Source organism: Eptesicus fuscus, chromosome 19 (assembly GCF_027574615.1).
Source record: "Eptesicus fuscus isolate TK198812 chromosome 19, DD_ASM_mEF_20220401, whole genome shotgun sequence".
Taxonomy (NCBI): Eukaryota; Metazoa; Chordata; class Mammalia; order Chiroptera; family Vespertilionidae; genus Eptesicus; species Eptesicus fuscus.
The window spans coordinates 11,194,705-11,209,659 of record NC_072491.1 but is presented as its reverse complement, the minus strand read 5'-3'; the positions used below and the strand labels follow the sequence as shown (position 1 = coordinate 11,209,659).

Sequence of the window (14,955 nt, the reverse complement as noted above, 5' to 3'; positions counted from 1 at the left end):
CGTGGCGCCGCCGCCGCCGCGCCGCGGGCAGGAGTGCGGCCCGGAGGGCGAGTGCAGCCACGGGTCCCGGCCCCACGCGGTATCCGCCCAGGAGCCCGGATCCCGCGCGACGGCTCCGCGGCGCAGAAGTTCCTGCAACTCCGGGGCCCGGCTCCCGCGGCTGCGGAGCGCAAGCGCACAGCGGACCACGGGGCGGCGGGGCGCACCTGGGGGGAAAGGGAGCCGCGCCGGGAGCTGGGAGCCAGGAGCGCAGAGCAGCCGGAGGAAGAGGACAGGGGCCGGGGTAGGAAAGGCCTGAGAGCAGGAATGGAAATGGTGTTGGGAGAGGTGGAGGGATTCTCTGAATCATCACTGGGGAGAGGAGGGGACGATTGTGAGCAGTGGCTATGGATTGGTGGACTACACTTGCGATGCGGTTTTAATCTACCGAACTTCAGTACAGTCACCACAAGCAAGTTTAACGGACACAGTGCTACTTAGTCCACCCTCGTAGTTGCATTTACTTGTTGTACCTCTCTCTTTTTATTGATTTCAGAGAGGAAGGGAGAGAGAGAAACAGCAATGATGAGAATCATTGACTGGCTGCCTCCTGCACGCCCCCTCCTGGGGCTCGAGCCCACAACCCGGGCATGTGCCCTTGGCCCCAGTCGAACTTGGGACCTTTCAGTCCACAGGCTGATGCTCTATCCACTGAGCCAAACCAGCTAGGGCCTGTTGTACCTCTCTTTAGTTTGCTTTCATCTGGGTTGGAACACTCACATTATGTTGTGTGTATTCCTATGAAGAGGCACGTAATTAAGGCAACGTCTGTCAAGCTTCTTCATTAAAAAGTTATATTTTTAATCTGTAATTTATGGGGGAGACTTTAAGTAAACATATTATTTCTCATCAAACTTTTATCTCCCACTTTCAGCACATATTAATATTCTTGTTTGGATCAATTATGTTTATGATGGTTATGGAATGTGATCATTTAATTACACTATTCCTTCTGAATTCTACATTAAGAGAGCACTTTCCCTTTTCCTCCCTTTATAATTCATGGGTATTACTTATGTCAGTGAATACCCATGAATTTTTACATTATTCAATGGTTATGTTATCATCTGTATTAGTTTGTTAAGGCTGCTATATAACAAGGTACCAGAGATTGGATGACTTAACAGAAACTTATTTTCTCACAATGCTGAGGCTAGAAGTCTAAAATCAAGGTGTCAGTGGGGTTAGTTTCATTCAGAGGCCTCTCTCCTTGGCTGGTAGATGGCAGTCTCCTCCGTGTGTCTTCACATGTTCTTCCTGCCATGCGTGTCTGTGTCCTACTCTCATCTCATAAGGACACCAGTCATACTGGATTGGGGCTCACCCATATGACCAAGTCCCAACAGCTGCCCGATTTTGTAAATAAGGTTTTACTGGAACACAGCCACACTCATTCATTTACATAGTGCCTGTGGCTGCTTTGTGTTACACTACAATCCAGTAGTTGTACAGAGACCATATGGCTTAAAAGGCTTAAGATACTTACTGTTCGGACTTTTCAGAAAAAGTTTGCCAACTCCTGCTCTAATAAATATAAGTGTGAAAATATTTACAAAATCTTCATGAGCCAAAGGATTTGACTGTCAATTCTCACATGGCAAGTGTATCGGTTTTGTGATGTGAATGACTTCAGCTGTGGGCAGGTGGCTGTGATGGAGAGGCTGGGGAGGTAGCAGTGAGACTGAGGAAGGGAACATACACTATAGTATAGTGTACACTGCAGTATAGTATAGTGACTATACACTTACTCTGTACAGGACCCTGTGCTGGGTGCTTTATACACTGTTACGTTTATTATGATCCTCACACTCCTATGAGATAGACAGTATTAGTCTAGTTTAACTGAAGAAACTGAGATTTGCCCAAAGTCATGCAGGTATTAAATAGAAAAACAAAGATCCTAAGTCTGTCCCAAAGAGAGTCAGCAGAATCAGGTAAGATTCCCTAGGAAGAATTCTCAAGCATTTTGTGGTCATGATTCATACACACTGTGTGCTGGGCTTCTCTGGCTTCTAGTACAAAACACCCTAAGATCGCCGAGAGAAAGTAACTAACCCTTTATTTTTTTTTAAATTTTTATTGATGTTTTACAGAGTGGAAGAGAGAAGGATAGAGAGTTAGAAACATCAATGAGAGAGAAACATTAATCAGCTGCCTCTTGCACACCCCCCACTGCGGATGTGCCCGCAACCAAGGTACATGCCCTTGACCGGAATCGAACCTGGGACCCTTCAGTCCACAGACCGACGCTCTATCCACTGAGCCAAACCGGTTTCGGCTTATTTTATTTTTTTAAATACCTTTTTTAAAATTAAAGTATTTTATTTATTTATTTTAAAATATATTTTATTGATTTTTTATAGAGAGGAAGGGAGAGGGACAGAGAGCGAGAAACATCGATCAGCTGCCTCCTGCACACCCCCCACTGGGGATGTGCCCGCAACCAAGGTACATGCCCTTGACCGGAATCGCACCTGGGACCCTTCAGTCCGCAGGTCGACGCTCTATCCACTGAGCCAAACTGGTTAGGGCCCTTTCTTTAATGTATAGTAAAAACAGACACTAAGGACCAGAAATGTGGTATCATGATGAAAATCATCTCAGGAAAGTCATCGCTAGTGCTTTAATCATTCACTCTCTAAAATAGGGATAATATTCTGATTACCTTGGAAAGTATCAAAAAGCTTCAAAAATATAGAGCTCAATATAAAAGTGTAAGGCATCATTTTTTTTAGTTTATATCTCTATCTAAGCAGGCATGCCTCAAAACTAATTTGGCTATCTCATTCTTTAGTTATCTTTCTCAGATTTTAGTATTGATAAGCACCTTCAAGGCTGCTTATTAAACTCAGATTCCAAGGCTCCACATCCAGAGATTTCTTCTACAGACCTGGGTGGGGCCCTGGAGTCAGAATTCAAGGTAATTCTGAATCAGGTGATCTGAGAGCCATACTGCTTTAAGATATAATTGATGTTTCACAAGATCTAATTAAAATAACCACATTATTAAAAAGGAGCTTCCCACCTAACTAATGCATGCTGTAAAATAATGTAATGTGAAACAATTTAAGCACTACTGAAATACATAAAGAGTAAATATCCCCTCCTTACCATCTACTTTTCTCATCTTTCATCTAGAGAAAAGTTTGATAATTAGCTTTCCAAACTTGAATTTTCCATGCATATACAAATGTATATATTGGTTAAGAATGGCCGGCGTGGCTCAGTTGGTTGGGCATCATCCTGTACACCAGAGTGGTTTCGGGCTCAGGGTGTACATTGATGTTAAATAAAAATAACACATCCAGCCCTAGCAGGTTTGGCTCAGTGGATGGAGCATGGGTCTGCGGACTGAAAGGTCCCGGGTTCGAGTCCAGTCAAGGGCACAAACCCGGGTTGCAGGCTTGATCCCCAGCAGGGGGAGTGCAGGAGGCAGCCGATCAATGATTCTCTCTCATTATTGACGTTTCTATCTCTCTCTCTTCCTCCCTCTCTGAAATCAATAAAAATATATTTTAAAAAATAATAATACATCCAAACATGTAGAGGATTCTTATAAGTTTATTTGAGCCCTGGCCAGTATTGCTCAGTTGGTTGGAGCATCCTCCCGCACACCAGGAGGTGGCGGGTTCGATTCCCGCTCAGGGTACATGCCCAGTTGTGGATTCGCTCTCCGGTCAATGGATGCTTCTCTCTCCCTTCCCCTCTCTAAAATCAGTAAAAACTCATTTTTAAAAATAAGTAAATTATTATCCCTCCCTCTGTGCACAGAAGCTTGCTATTGTGAATGACTTAGCTGTTTCCGTGTTTGGCTAAGTTGACACTAACACGGCCAAGAAAGAGGTGGGTTTGGGGAAGCCAGTGCGAGGCGCTACGGTTCTTGGAGGAACCAGCAACTGGGGCGAGGGCACGGGCGGGCCCGCAGCTGCTTTGGCCCCGGAAATGCCGGCGGGGAAGGCGAGGGCAGCCCGGCGCTGAGGCGCGCCGCCGTCCTCCGGTTCTCCGAGAGCCTTGGCTTCGGGCAGAGAAGAGCAGCAGCAACTAAGACCGTGGTGCAGCCGCGCCGTCCCTGTTCGCCGCTCCTCCCGCCTCACCTTCATCGGTTCTCCAGTTCCCAACCAGCTCCACCGACCTCGGTGCCTCGGTCCGCAGCTGGAAGCAAGAGCAACAACGAGCAGGACCGGCCTATCGCACGCGGCTCGTTTCGGCTCACAGCACCGCCGCCGCTCTCCCCAGCGGTACCTATGGCAACCGGAGCGGTCCCTTCCTTCTCGCCCTGCCTCTTCCGCTGGCGATTTGCTTCCGCTTCCGGTCCGGGGCTCCCGGCCGGGTGGCGAAGAGCTTTGCATTGTGGGAACTACTTCCTTTCTCGCTCCCCGGCCATCTTGGCGGCTGCATCTGGTGAGTGGGCTCCAGCGGCTGGCGCTATAGCCTTGCGGGGGGCCCCGCGGGGTGCCTTTGGACCTCGGGTTCCTGAACCCCCTTTCCTGTGCTCCGTGTGTCCTAGGTTGGGGGCCGTCCCGCACTTGAGGCAGGAAGATGGTGGCCGCAAAGAAGACGGTGAGTGGAGCGGGCCGGAAGCCGATTCACGTGGGGAGCTGTCTCGGCGGGGCGGGCAGGGGAGCACCCTGGGGAGAGACAGCACGCCCGATGGGTTCGGGGGGTGGTCCCAAAAGAAACCCGATGGGGCCTTTCAGGACTTCGGGCCTGGCCTTCGGAGGTTTTATTAATGGTCTCGGCTTCTAGAAAGCTGGATCCAGTTTTGGGGGTTGGTTCCAGACCAGGCCTTCAGAGACACGGTCAGTGTTTGCTTTGTAGAAAAAGTCGTTGGAGTCGATCAACTCGAGGCTCCAGCTGGTGATGAAAAGCGGAAAGTACGTGCTGGGGTACAAGCAGACGCTGAAGATGATCCGACAAGGCAAAGCGAAGCTGGTCATCCTGGCCAACAACTGCCCAGCCTTGAGGTGTGTGCTCTCCCTGCAAATTCACCGAGAGCGAGTGCGCAGCGTGCAGACTTGCAGTGTGAGCGGCATGGACTCGGGATTACCGTATATAAAGTCTGTTTTATAAGCGAACACTTGACAGAAGCTTGCTATTGGGAATGACTTCGCTGTTTGGCTCTTGATTCCCACTCCTCCCTACCCCCCAAGCATGTTTTCTCCCAGTGTAAGCTTATCTTATGGGAGAAATGGGGCAGAAGTGATAACCATCACAGAATGGCAAACGTTTGAGGGGAGCACATCTATTTTGTTTTTACACGTATTCTGTGCTGTGTCTTTGGTCATTCTTTTAGCTTTGAGATGCTCTAAAAGTGCTTCATGGTAGGAACGTGTTTTGCTGTAGAAAAGCTAGTTAAGCAAAGTCCAGGCTGACTGTGGAGTTGCAGGCTGCCATAGAATCACCTAGTTCATCCTCCCATGTCAGTTTTCGGCCACAGTTTTTTCAGCTTTTAAAATTGAACTTAGTGGGCATTGTAAAGAAGTTAAAGAAACTTTGAACTTACAGAATATAAGCCATGATCAGTCTCCTACCCATATTGATTTTCAGTGATAATGCATAACCTCGTAGCATCTTACAGGGTGTATATACTTACGGAGTGCTCCCCATCCCATAGTTTGGTCTTGTTTCAAGCATTCCTTTTAAGCCTGCCGTCTATAGCAGTGCTTCTCAAACATGAACACAGGCGTGAATTGCAGATTCTGTTTTTGGGTCTGAACGGGCCTGAGATGATGCATTTCTAACAAGCCCCTTAAGACACCACTGCTGGTCTGGATCCACATTTTGAGTAGGAGGAAAGTTCTGTTAGAACTCCCTTCAAATTTGTAAAGCCACTAATATCTACCTACTCAATTGCTACAAACGTTAATTCTGGGTAGTATCACCTCCAATCTATGGTTCCACATCAAAGGGTGATAGAAATGGACCAACTTTTCAAAGTAACATGGGATTGAATTCTGATTCCTCCATTTCTTATTCTCTGCCTCAATTTCTTCATTATGTAAAGTATCTGGTATGCAGTAAACACTAAGTAAGTAATGCTTTGGTTTTGCACCTACCCGCTTCTCCATGAGCATAGATGCCGTCTTAACCGTAGGTGTTTGGTAGTTTTTTGCTGGTTGTCTCATATCTTTTGTAAGGGATCCAAGTAAAGGATGGTTTGTATTGGCCAATGAAATAGGTTTTTAAGAGTAATAACTGGATAAAAATAGAAATAACTGGCTTATTTACTGTTGGAAGGCCTCACCAGCATTAAAACTAATGGAAGAGGTGGTACTTTGTCAGTCATTTGGTATGGCATTTATTTGCCCTTTTTTGGTTCCCAAAGGAAATCTGAAATAGAGTACTATGCCATGTTGGCCAAGACTGGTGTCCATCACTACAGTGGCAATAATATTGAATTGGGCACAGCGTGTGGAAAATACTACAGAGTATGCACACTGGCTATCATTGACCCAGGTATGCTTCTTAAATTGTATATTCTTTTCTTTATAATATAAGTATTTGCTATACTGGTTCCTGAGTTCAGATGGTGATAATTTGGATATATTAAGGGATATCCTTATTATTTCACAGAGAATTGATGAGTGTCAGTACATTGGCTTTGCTATAGTGAATTCTTTGTTTTGTTTTTGAGATTGTGAATTTTATTTGATCTCTCAACATAATGATTTAGGACCTTGGTAAAAGATGAAATTATAACAGGTGAATAGAGGAAAGTAATCTACTGGATGCTTAAAAAGAGAGGAAACATTGGTTGAAAGAAGTTGACTCTTGAACAACACAGGTTTGAACTTCATGAGTCACATACACAGATTTCTTTCGATGGGTTTCCCATCGTGGATTCACCAACTATAGAACAAAGACAGTAGTTTGAATCTGTGGTTGGGAATACATGTGTGTGGAAGGCCGACTTAAGTTACACGTAGGGGTCGACACCCCTAATCCCTGATTTCAAGGGTCAACTGGATGTGTTTTGAACTTAAGAATTTTTAATTCATAAAATACTGCGAATATTCTCGCTGTTCTGATTTTGTAATAATCAGGGCAGGCTAAACATTCGCTATATTAAGACCATGCATGTGTCCCCAGACCTAGTTCTTGCCCTAGGTCTGGTTTTCTAAATGCTGGTGATAAGCCAAGTCTGATATATATGATCAGCCTCAGAAATGGCAGGACAGCTAGTGCAGTAACGAAGATAACCACTGTTAATTTCATGATTACCATTTGCCATTAAATGAATTGTAAAATTATTATTGTTTTATTTTCCAGGTGATTCTGATATCATTAGAAGCATGCCAGAACAGACTGGTGAAAAGTAAATCATGGGAAATTTTTCTTTAATAAAATTGACCAGAGCTTGGTTTAAAAACTGCATTCGCTTCAGTTATTTTTGTATCTTGTCTCAGTACACTTTCCTGAAGATGGGATTAGAGAGGAGGAGGCAGCTAGATGTGGCAAGGCCTTTAGGTTAAGAGCTATAAATCCCAGTTCCCACATTGAGTTCCTTTCTTTTACTGTATTTTTAAGAGACTCTATTTTCATAATTCCAGTCTCAGGACATTGTTGGAGTTTATATTTGAATGTGTTTGAGAGGCAGTAGGTTCTAAACTTAAAATTAATAATTCACCTTAAATCGACCAAATCTGAGTAGCAAAGAAAATTAAAATGTTCCACCAGCCACAAATGTCATTTCATATTACATCTCCCAGGTATGTTTGTTAATATTGCTTGGAAAAAACATTTCAGAGGAATGTTGTGGACTCAATCCCCAGTCGGGGGAATGTAGGAGGCAGCCGATCAATGACTCATCATTGATATTTCCCTCTGAAATCAAAAAAATATTTTTAAAAAAAACAACAACTAAGATCTTGGAAGGTATAAGGTGATATTTTTAAATGTTCTCTTCTGATTATAATATAATATTTGGCTGGAAAGCTCTCTTGTATGTAGGGGACTAGATGTTCCAGCCAATTACATTTAGTCCCATACCTATGCTGAGAGATTTTTTTCTAAATGTTCCAAAGAAGAAGTTGGATTTTGAGTGTTAATTGCACTCCGTATGGTATAGCAAAGCAAAAGGTATATAGAGAAGAAACCAAACTTGGTTGGACTTTCTGGAAGATTGTCATCTGGTTCATGGAAAACAGTTCTCTGATATTCTCTCTCACAATTGCTATTTCCAACTTAGACTTGCTGCTCCCTCTACTTGTGGTATCTGGTTTCTTTCCCCTTTCAGGTCACCCCAACATCCTCTCCCAGTCTAGATTGGGTGCCTCTGAGTTGCCATGGAACCTTATGGCATTCACATTCATCTCATTAAATTAAGGTTCCAGCCGAAACCGGTTTGGCTCAGTGGATAGAGCGTCGGCCTGCGGACTGAAAGGTCCCAGGTTCGATTCCGGTCAAGGGCATGTACCTTGGTTGTGGGCACATCCCCGGTAGGGGTTGTGCAGGAGGCAGCTGGTCGATGTTTCTCTATCATCGATGTTTCTAACTCTCTATCCCTCTCTCTTCCTCTCTGTAAAAAATCAAATATATTTTTAAAAAAAATTAAGGTTCCAGAGGACAGGGACTTAACATTTTATTTATTTATTTTTAATCTTTATTGTTTGAAGGTTCCATATGTCCCCTTTTTTTCCCCCATTGACCCCCTCCAGCCTACTCCCTGGGACTTAATATTTTCAACATTTTATCATTGATTATATGGTTGGCACATAATAAAAATTCAGAAACCAGCATGAATAATGACTTTTAGGGCTTAAACCTTTACTTCTCACTGATATGCTTATGGTTTTCTAGTCCAGAATTTTATCTTGTTGATAATGGGTCTTGAACATTAACCATTATACACTACCTTCTATCTTTTTGCTTTAAAAGACAATTTAGGAGTGGGGATCTGCCTAAGTATTTTCATTGGGTAAGGTAAGCAAAGAATTCACTCCATATACATGTATGTGATACCATTTATGTGTCAGATGCTCTTGACTGCTGAAGAAAAACAATAGCTGATATTAAGTATTTTAAATGTGTTAGACTTTACTAAACTAAGTAGTGTACATGTTAACCCATTTAACCACTCTTGACAATCCAATGAGATAATACTATTAGTCCCATTTGACAGAATCAAGGCTTTGAGAGTCACAAATAATGAAACGAATGCAAAACCTTTACACATGAGACAAGATAGCAAAACAAAGGAAATGGAGAAAGTTTTCCAGTTTTCAAGTTAAATACCTTGGATTAATCTATAAATTTGATGGGTTCGTTGGAGTCATTTCTCTTGAAGACATTTTCTCAATAAGTTGGAGAATTTTGAAAACTTCTAGTGAAATGTGTTTAATATAATAGCTTAAAAAAAATTAGTGAGGGCAGACTAGAACCACTAGAGGGAGCCAGGACTCAACAGAAAGTGAAGTAGAATGGAGTCAATTACATCCCAAACGGAAATGCCAAATCAATACTTCCTAATGAAAATCTGTTTTCTGGATCAAGTGGATGACTCAAATATAAACAGAGCTTTAGACTTTGAATTATGCATTTTATACTTGGAAAGAATCCTTTTCAGATACAATTGAGCCTAGGTGTTTTGGGAGAACATTCCGTTGGAAACGCTTGTCTTGAAACAATAAACTTATTAATTTTTAAAAAAATATGTTTTTATTGATTTCAGGGAGGGAGAAAGAAACATAAGTGATGAGAGAGAATCATCACCGATTGCCTCATGCACACTACCTACTGGGGATTGAACCCAAAACCCTGGCATGTGCCCTGATCAGGAATCAAACCATGACCTGGTTCATGAGTTGATGCTCAACCATTGAGCCACACCAGCCGGGCTGTCTTGAAATATTTAAACAAAAGCTTATTCAAGGTACTTGGTAAGGCATCACTTGGCCTCCCAAATCGATGGGTGGATATCTTTTGGGTCTTCATTTCCTAATGAAGCTGCCAGCTGTGGTGTTTTCTTGCTGCTCCAGATGCCTTGGCCTGATACACCGGAAGTCTCCTTTGGCCTCGTCCCTATTCCCACTTCATTATCCCAGGGACAACCATTATTGTATATATCCGTCCAGAACGTTTCTTTGTACTTAAATGTACATACTTATGTATCTGGACCAATAGTTATGTTTGAGGGTTTCTTTACATCTACAGAAATGGTACACTAAATATACTTTACTATTGGCTATTTAAATTTAACTTTGTTTTTTAGTTTAACCATGTATATATGTAGGTGTATTCCTTTTAAATGCTGTATATTATTTCTGAGTTATGGATTATGCCACAATTCATCAGTTACCCTTCTGATGATCAGGTTGTTCCTAATTTGTGACTTGGGTAAACTCTAGCAACATTTTTGCATAGGTCTCATACCTGCTAAAATGCAGAGGCTAGAATACAAGGTTGTGTGCATTGTACAGGAGCCCCAGATTTCCACATCCTTACCAACACGTGTTATAGTAAGACATACTCATTTCTGCTAAGCTATTGTTTTAACCTGCATTTTCCTGATTAGCAGTGAGAGTCAACATTTTTTTCATACGTATATTGGTCATATCATGTTTACATACCTTGCATTTAAAGTTAAACTAAGAATTTCACACAAAGTGCCATCTCTGAAGTGAACTTTAATATTGTATTAAAAAAAACAACTTGTTACACAAGTACATGTCCTATGATTTTATGCATACGTCCATATACATATATCAAGGTAAAGTCCAACACAAAAAATAGCTTTTCCTATGGCCAGTGTTCCACAGCAGTAAGACCGTGCAAACTTTACTTTGTGGTCCAATGCAATTGCAACATTCTAAGGGAGGACAGGGCAAAGCAAATCATGTCCACAGTATGTTACAGAGTATCTTGCATAGCTTATTTGTTCTCATGGTGGTAAACTCATTTTAGGATTCTGAAGGATTTTTTTTCTCATTAAATTTATACAAGTTAAGTGTCTACTTTTTGCCTTTGTGCCATAGCAAACCAGCTTTCTCAGTACTAATCATGTTTACAACCTTACAGAATTAGCGATAGCCTGAGCTTCGGGGCTCTGAACCGCTTTCATTGTAGTCCTTGATACAGTGACATACAAATACAGAGTATTTTGAATCTTCATCTGTATCTCAGACGATTTTCTAGGGCTTCCATTCTTTGTGTCATTTCTTCTAGTACATCTCAAATTAAGGAAGAGGAATCGTTCATTTTTATTTACGTTTAAATTATCACTTGATTTACCTACATAAAAATTTGTCCTAAAAATATAAGGCTTTCCCCCTCCTGTTTCTGTTAAGTATTTTTAAAACCTGACTTGTAAATTTATACTGTTAACACATGCTACCAAGACTGTAAGTGTTTTTTGGAGTTAAAACATCAAAGCAGGATAGCTTGGTTCAAATGATTTTTCTTTTTCATTTCTCATCAGACCTGTTACTTATAAATTAGTTTGCAGTAGCACACCTCTGTGAGCCAGAATTGATATTGTTGGTAAAGTGGTGAAGAGAATAAAAGGATTAAGCCTTGGAAAGTAAGATAAGAAGTCCGGAGAGAGATGGGGAGTTTTCACTTATGTCAGGTATGGCCAAAGGGTAGCAACCTTGAAGACTGCCGACCTGTGCTCTTTGATATAAAACTTCCTTAGTCTCTTGTGAAGGAGACTCTCAGGGTTGAGGTGGGAAAAGGAAGAGGAGAGGCTCATTCGAATAAGCATTTGTCTTCCTCCCTATAAGCTCCTTAATACCTTCCACCCGCCCTCTTGGTGGCAGAATGAGAGCCCAGATGTGTTAATCAGTCATATTTTTTTTAGGGGACCATATTCCCAGTTTTCAGAAAGGTAACTGCTCTATGTTGTTCCTTATAGAAACCCACTGACACAGAAGTAGTTCTGAATTAAACCATTTCCCTACTGACTGGCTGATCCATGTTGAGATAGATACAAGCCAGCTTTAGTACGCTGACTAATTGTAAGTTCAGAGCAGTTGGCAGGCTGTTCCGTGTGTAAAGTGCTAAATCTCCATTTCTCCGTTATCCCAAAGCATTCCTCCTATTTGTAATATTGTTTTAATGAATCATTGGATCCTGCTGTTCCCTTGGTGGAATGTTTCATCTTAGAGTGCTGATATAAAAGATCTTTGCTGCCAAACCAAAAACAAAAAACCAACCCCAGTCCTCTAGAAACTAAACACTGACCAAATGTGGCTGCGGTGTGGGCTGGGGCCAAAGGAAAAACTCGGAGTTTAGATGGAGTTTGAAACCTCTTGGTTCTACAACGTGCTTTGCTCCTGATACTATACCTTTGGTACACTTCAGATCAGGGCATAGCCTCCAATTTCTCCCCGGAGAGAGGGAGTTCATGAAATGCGTGTTTCCTTCCTTCACGTCCTGACTTACTGCTAAACCCTCCAGAACAGCAGACGGCAGCTACGTGCCTGAGCCTTGCACTAAGCTTGGCTTGCCCTTGGCTCCCAGACCCTACCAGGCTGCTTAAGAAAGAAGCCCTTCCCGGAGCTCACTGCTCTTGGCGTCATGGAAATGACTTCCTTTGTGCTTGGGATGGTTTGGTAATGTTCTCTGCGTTCCATACAGAAGCACAAAACCAGAAAAGGATATGGCGTTGTGTTAATTTTCTTACTTCCTCATTTGCAAGGTTCTGGAACATTATAAGGTTTTCACATTTGCATTCATCAGGTCTGTCTTCCAAAGGACTTCCTGAGAAAGCAGATGGAAAGTGTTCACCTCTGTTAAACCCACCCGACTTCCCAGACGCATAATAATGGGACTGAATCAGCATAAGGAGGAAACCATCATGAAAGAAACGTTGAGCTTTTCCCACAGAGCCCCATCCCGTAAGTCCAGGGAAGCCTTCCAACTCCGAAGTGGCCTGTACTGTGGCCGGGGAGACCACTTCAGTGCCTTCTTTAGGACCTCATTTTACTTAGGTTCTCTCTTCCCCGCCTGATTTCCCCATTCCTCCTTTCCTTTCCTCTCTTCCACGGAGTGGGTTGGCAAGCTGAGAGGCTGTTATCAAGATAACCTATAGTGACATTCTACTAGGAATTACCTGAAGATTTTGTGGAATGGAACAGCTTTTGTGCAGACCGTGAAAGACTGTCTTCTTCAAACAGATACCTGTGCTGCACTGCAAAATTAGAACAGGAAAGGAGGTCTTGGATATTTATGGTGACTGGCTCAGATTCTGTAAAGAGAGAGACAAGTGAAGTCGAACCTGCCTAAAGGTTGTGGTGTAAAAAGCTGCCAGCGGTCAGAGTAAGGTACGTGGTGTTCCTAGCCCGCCGGGGCACACAACTTGACTTTGGGGGAAAACTTTGGCAGTAAGACTCAGAGAGGCTATTACCAAACATGGCTTAAGGTGTGGAGTCCGTGTTTCCTGTCTGACCGAGGGGAAAAGCCATAGTTATCGTTCAGATCTTGCTTTCATCTCTACAACTTCTGTCTGGAGGGAGGCCATGGTGGGAGCTTCCACCCAAAGTTCTGAGAACACTGCTTTTTAACTTACCTGTTGGCTGGTGACCCCTCTTTGGCAGTTCCCCAGCTGGGGAGTCCTGACTTCCGTCAGAGTCTTCCAGAGCTGAGAGGGAAAAGATGGCCAAAAGGGGTGACAGTTGTCCGCATGCACTCGTGTCACTCAGGAAACTGGTCCCAGACCAGCTCCTTACCTACCTGATGTAGTCCAGGGTATTTCGGTTTTATTTGCTAACCACAGAACCAAAAAGCACTTGGCTGTGAAGATAATCTGAGACCACTCGAGAGTTCTCTACTGGGGGAAGCCTGGACCCCTCACGTGCTTCTTAAGAATGCCCCCCAAATATCATGTGTAGGAGGGGAGGTGGGGGAAAGGTCAAGCATCAAGTTGCAGTGGCAACAGCTCTTCTTGAGGCCTTTCCACTGGAATGGGCCTTATCATTTGGTCTGGCCCTGCCAAGGCAACCACAGGGCTCAAATTTCAATAAGTCTAGGAGCTTTGTCCACAGCAACATCAATGTATATTAAGTAAATTACATCATGCGGACGGATCACGAGAATTCTCGCCTCATATTACACAGTGTTTTACAAAGTACCATACTTGAAAAAGATATTAGCTTGTAAGAACATATAATAAATAACTTCAAAATGCAATGGGTATTTAGTTTTAAAGCGTGCCTTTAACATTTATGTAAAACGTTTTTCGTACTCGTTCAATAGAAACTTATCTGGCCACTGGGTAAAGCCAGCAATAAAACTACCGACTGGTCCACAATGTGTTAAGTGAGTGATGTTATAAATATCCAAATGGCCCTTGGCAGAAAAAGGTTCCCCACCCCTGGCCTAGAGGCAAAACATTATCTACTCAGATTAGAAATCTGAAAGGCCTTCCCTCCCTGGTCCCCTTCCTCGCACTGTGTTTTTCCTCTACAGAGGAATAAGGTACATCACTTAGTCTGGGATTTTATTGGTGACTGAACCTGGGACACGAGTACAGGGGAAAATGGGCAGAACTGCTATATGTCAGCATGCCTGACCTGTGGCACAGGAAACGAGGAAAGCAGAGGGAGCTCGTGTACATAAATCTGAATCCTAAAGGGCAGCCTAGTGTTCTACAAGCAGACGGAGCCCATGCCCGGAGGCCGTCTTTAACTTTAGACAGTGGACTAGAAAGGGCTGCCATCCCTTTCCACCCCAATTACTAGTACAGGCATACCCTGAAATGGCGCGTCAGCCCTCCTGATTTATAAAATGGTTTCTTAAATGACCACCTCTAAAGGTGTTTTGTGCGGATTAAGGATGCCAGTGTGTCAAAGCGCCATCACAGCTCAGCACAGCATCACCAAGCCATGTGGGCTGTTCCTTTTGTCTTCTCTGACCCCTCTTCCGCCCTCTGTGCACAGTGTTTACAGCTGTCACTGGCCCTGCACCCCAGGGAGACAC

At 43.3% G+C, this 14,955-nt stretch overlaps 2 protein-coding genes and 1 non-coding gene across 4 annotated transcripts in view; 2 read left to right on the top strand and 1 right to left on the bottom strand.

Moving 5' to 3' along the window:
- Positions 1–4,360: 4,360 nt before the first annotated feature.
- On the top strand, positions 4,361–7,411 carry RPL30 (ribosomal protein L30). Its single transcript, XM_008148518.3, has 5 exons — positions 4,361–4,440; positions 4,547–4,599; positions 4,858–5,003; positions 6,365–6,495; positions 7,309–7,411. Exons 2-5 carry the CDS (start codon positions 4,579–4,581, stop codon positions 7,356–7,358), a joined length of 348 nt encoding a protein of 115 aa, XP_008146740.1. The 5' UTR covers positions 4,361–4,440; positions 4,547–4,578; the 3' UTR covers positions 7,359–7,411.
- Positions 7,044–7,175, top strand: LOC114234129 (small nucleolar RNA SNORA72). The gene has a single exon (XR_003620332.1). It is a non-coding gene; the product is annotated as a small nucleolar RNA SNORA72 (small nucleolar RNA).
- A 3,239-nt stretch (positions 7,412–10,650) lies between the features above and the next one.
- MATN2 (matrilin 2) overlaps positions 10,651–14,955 on the bottom strand; it is a 108,195-nt gene continuing 103,890 nt past the window's right edge. Inside the window, exons 15-18 of one of the 2 annotated variants that reach the window (XM_054708203.1) lie at positions 13,547–13,618; positions 13,091–13,225; positions 12,641–12,738; positions 10,651–11,202 (exon numbers count right to left, since the gene is read on the bottom strand). In XM_054708203.1, coding sequence (XP_054564178.1) covers positions 11,146–11,202; positions 12,641–12,738; positions 13,091–13,225; positions 13,547–13,618 — 362 coding nt within the window. In that variant the 3' untranslated portion in view covers positions 10,651–11,145. The remainder of the gene's footprint in view (positions 11,203–12,640; positions 12,739–13,090; positions 13,226–13,546; positions 13,619–14,955) is intronic. The other variant, XM_054708204.1, reaches the window with a different exon arrangement.

Bases quoted from the DNA above. Each gene is read 5' to 3' on its own strand.
- RPL30 (XM_008148518.3), top strand. From the start codon at position 4,579: ATGGTGGCCGCAAAGAAGACG. The intron at 5,004-6,364 runs GTGTGTGCTCTC...TGGTTCCCAAAG, and splicing joins AACAACTGCCCAGCCTTGAG to GAAATCTGAAATAGAGTACT. The intron at 6,496-7,308 runs GTATGCTTCTTA...TTTATTTTCCAG, and splicing joins ACTGGCTATCATTGACCCAG to GTGATTCTGATATCATTAGA.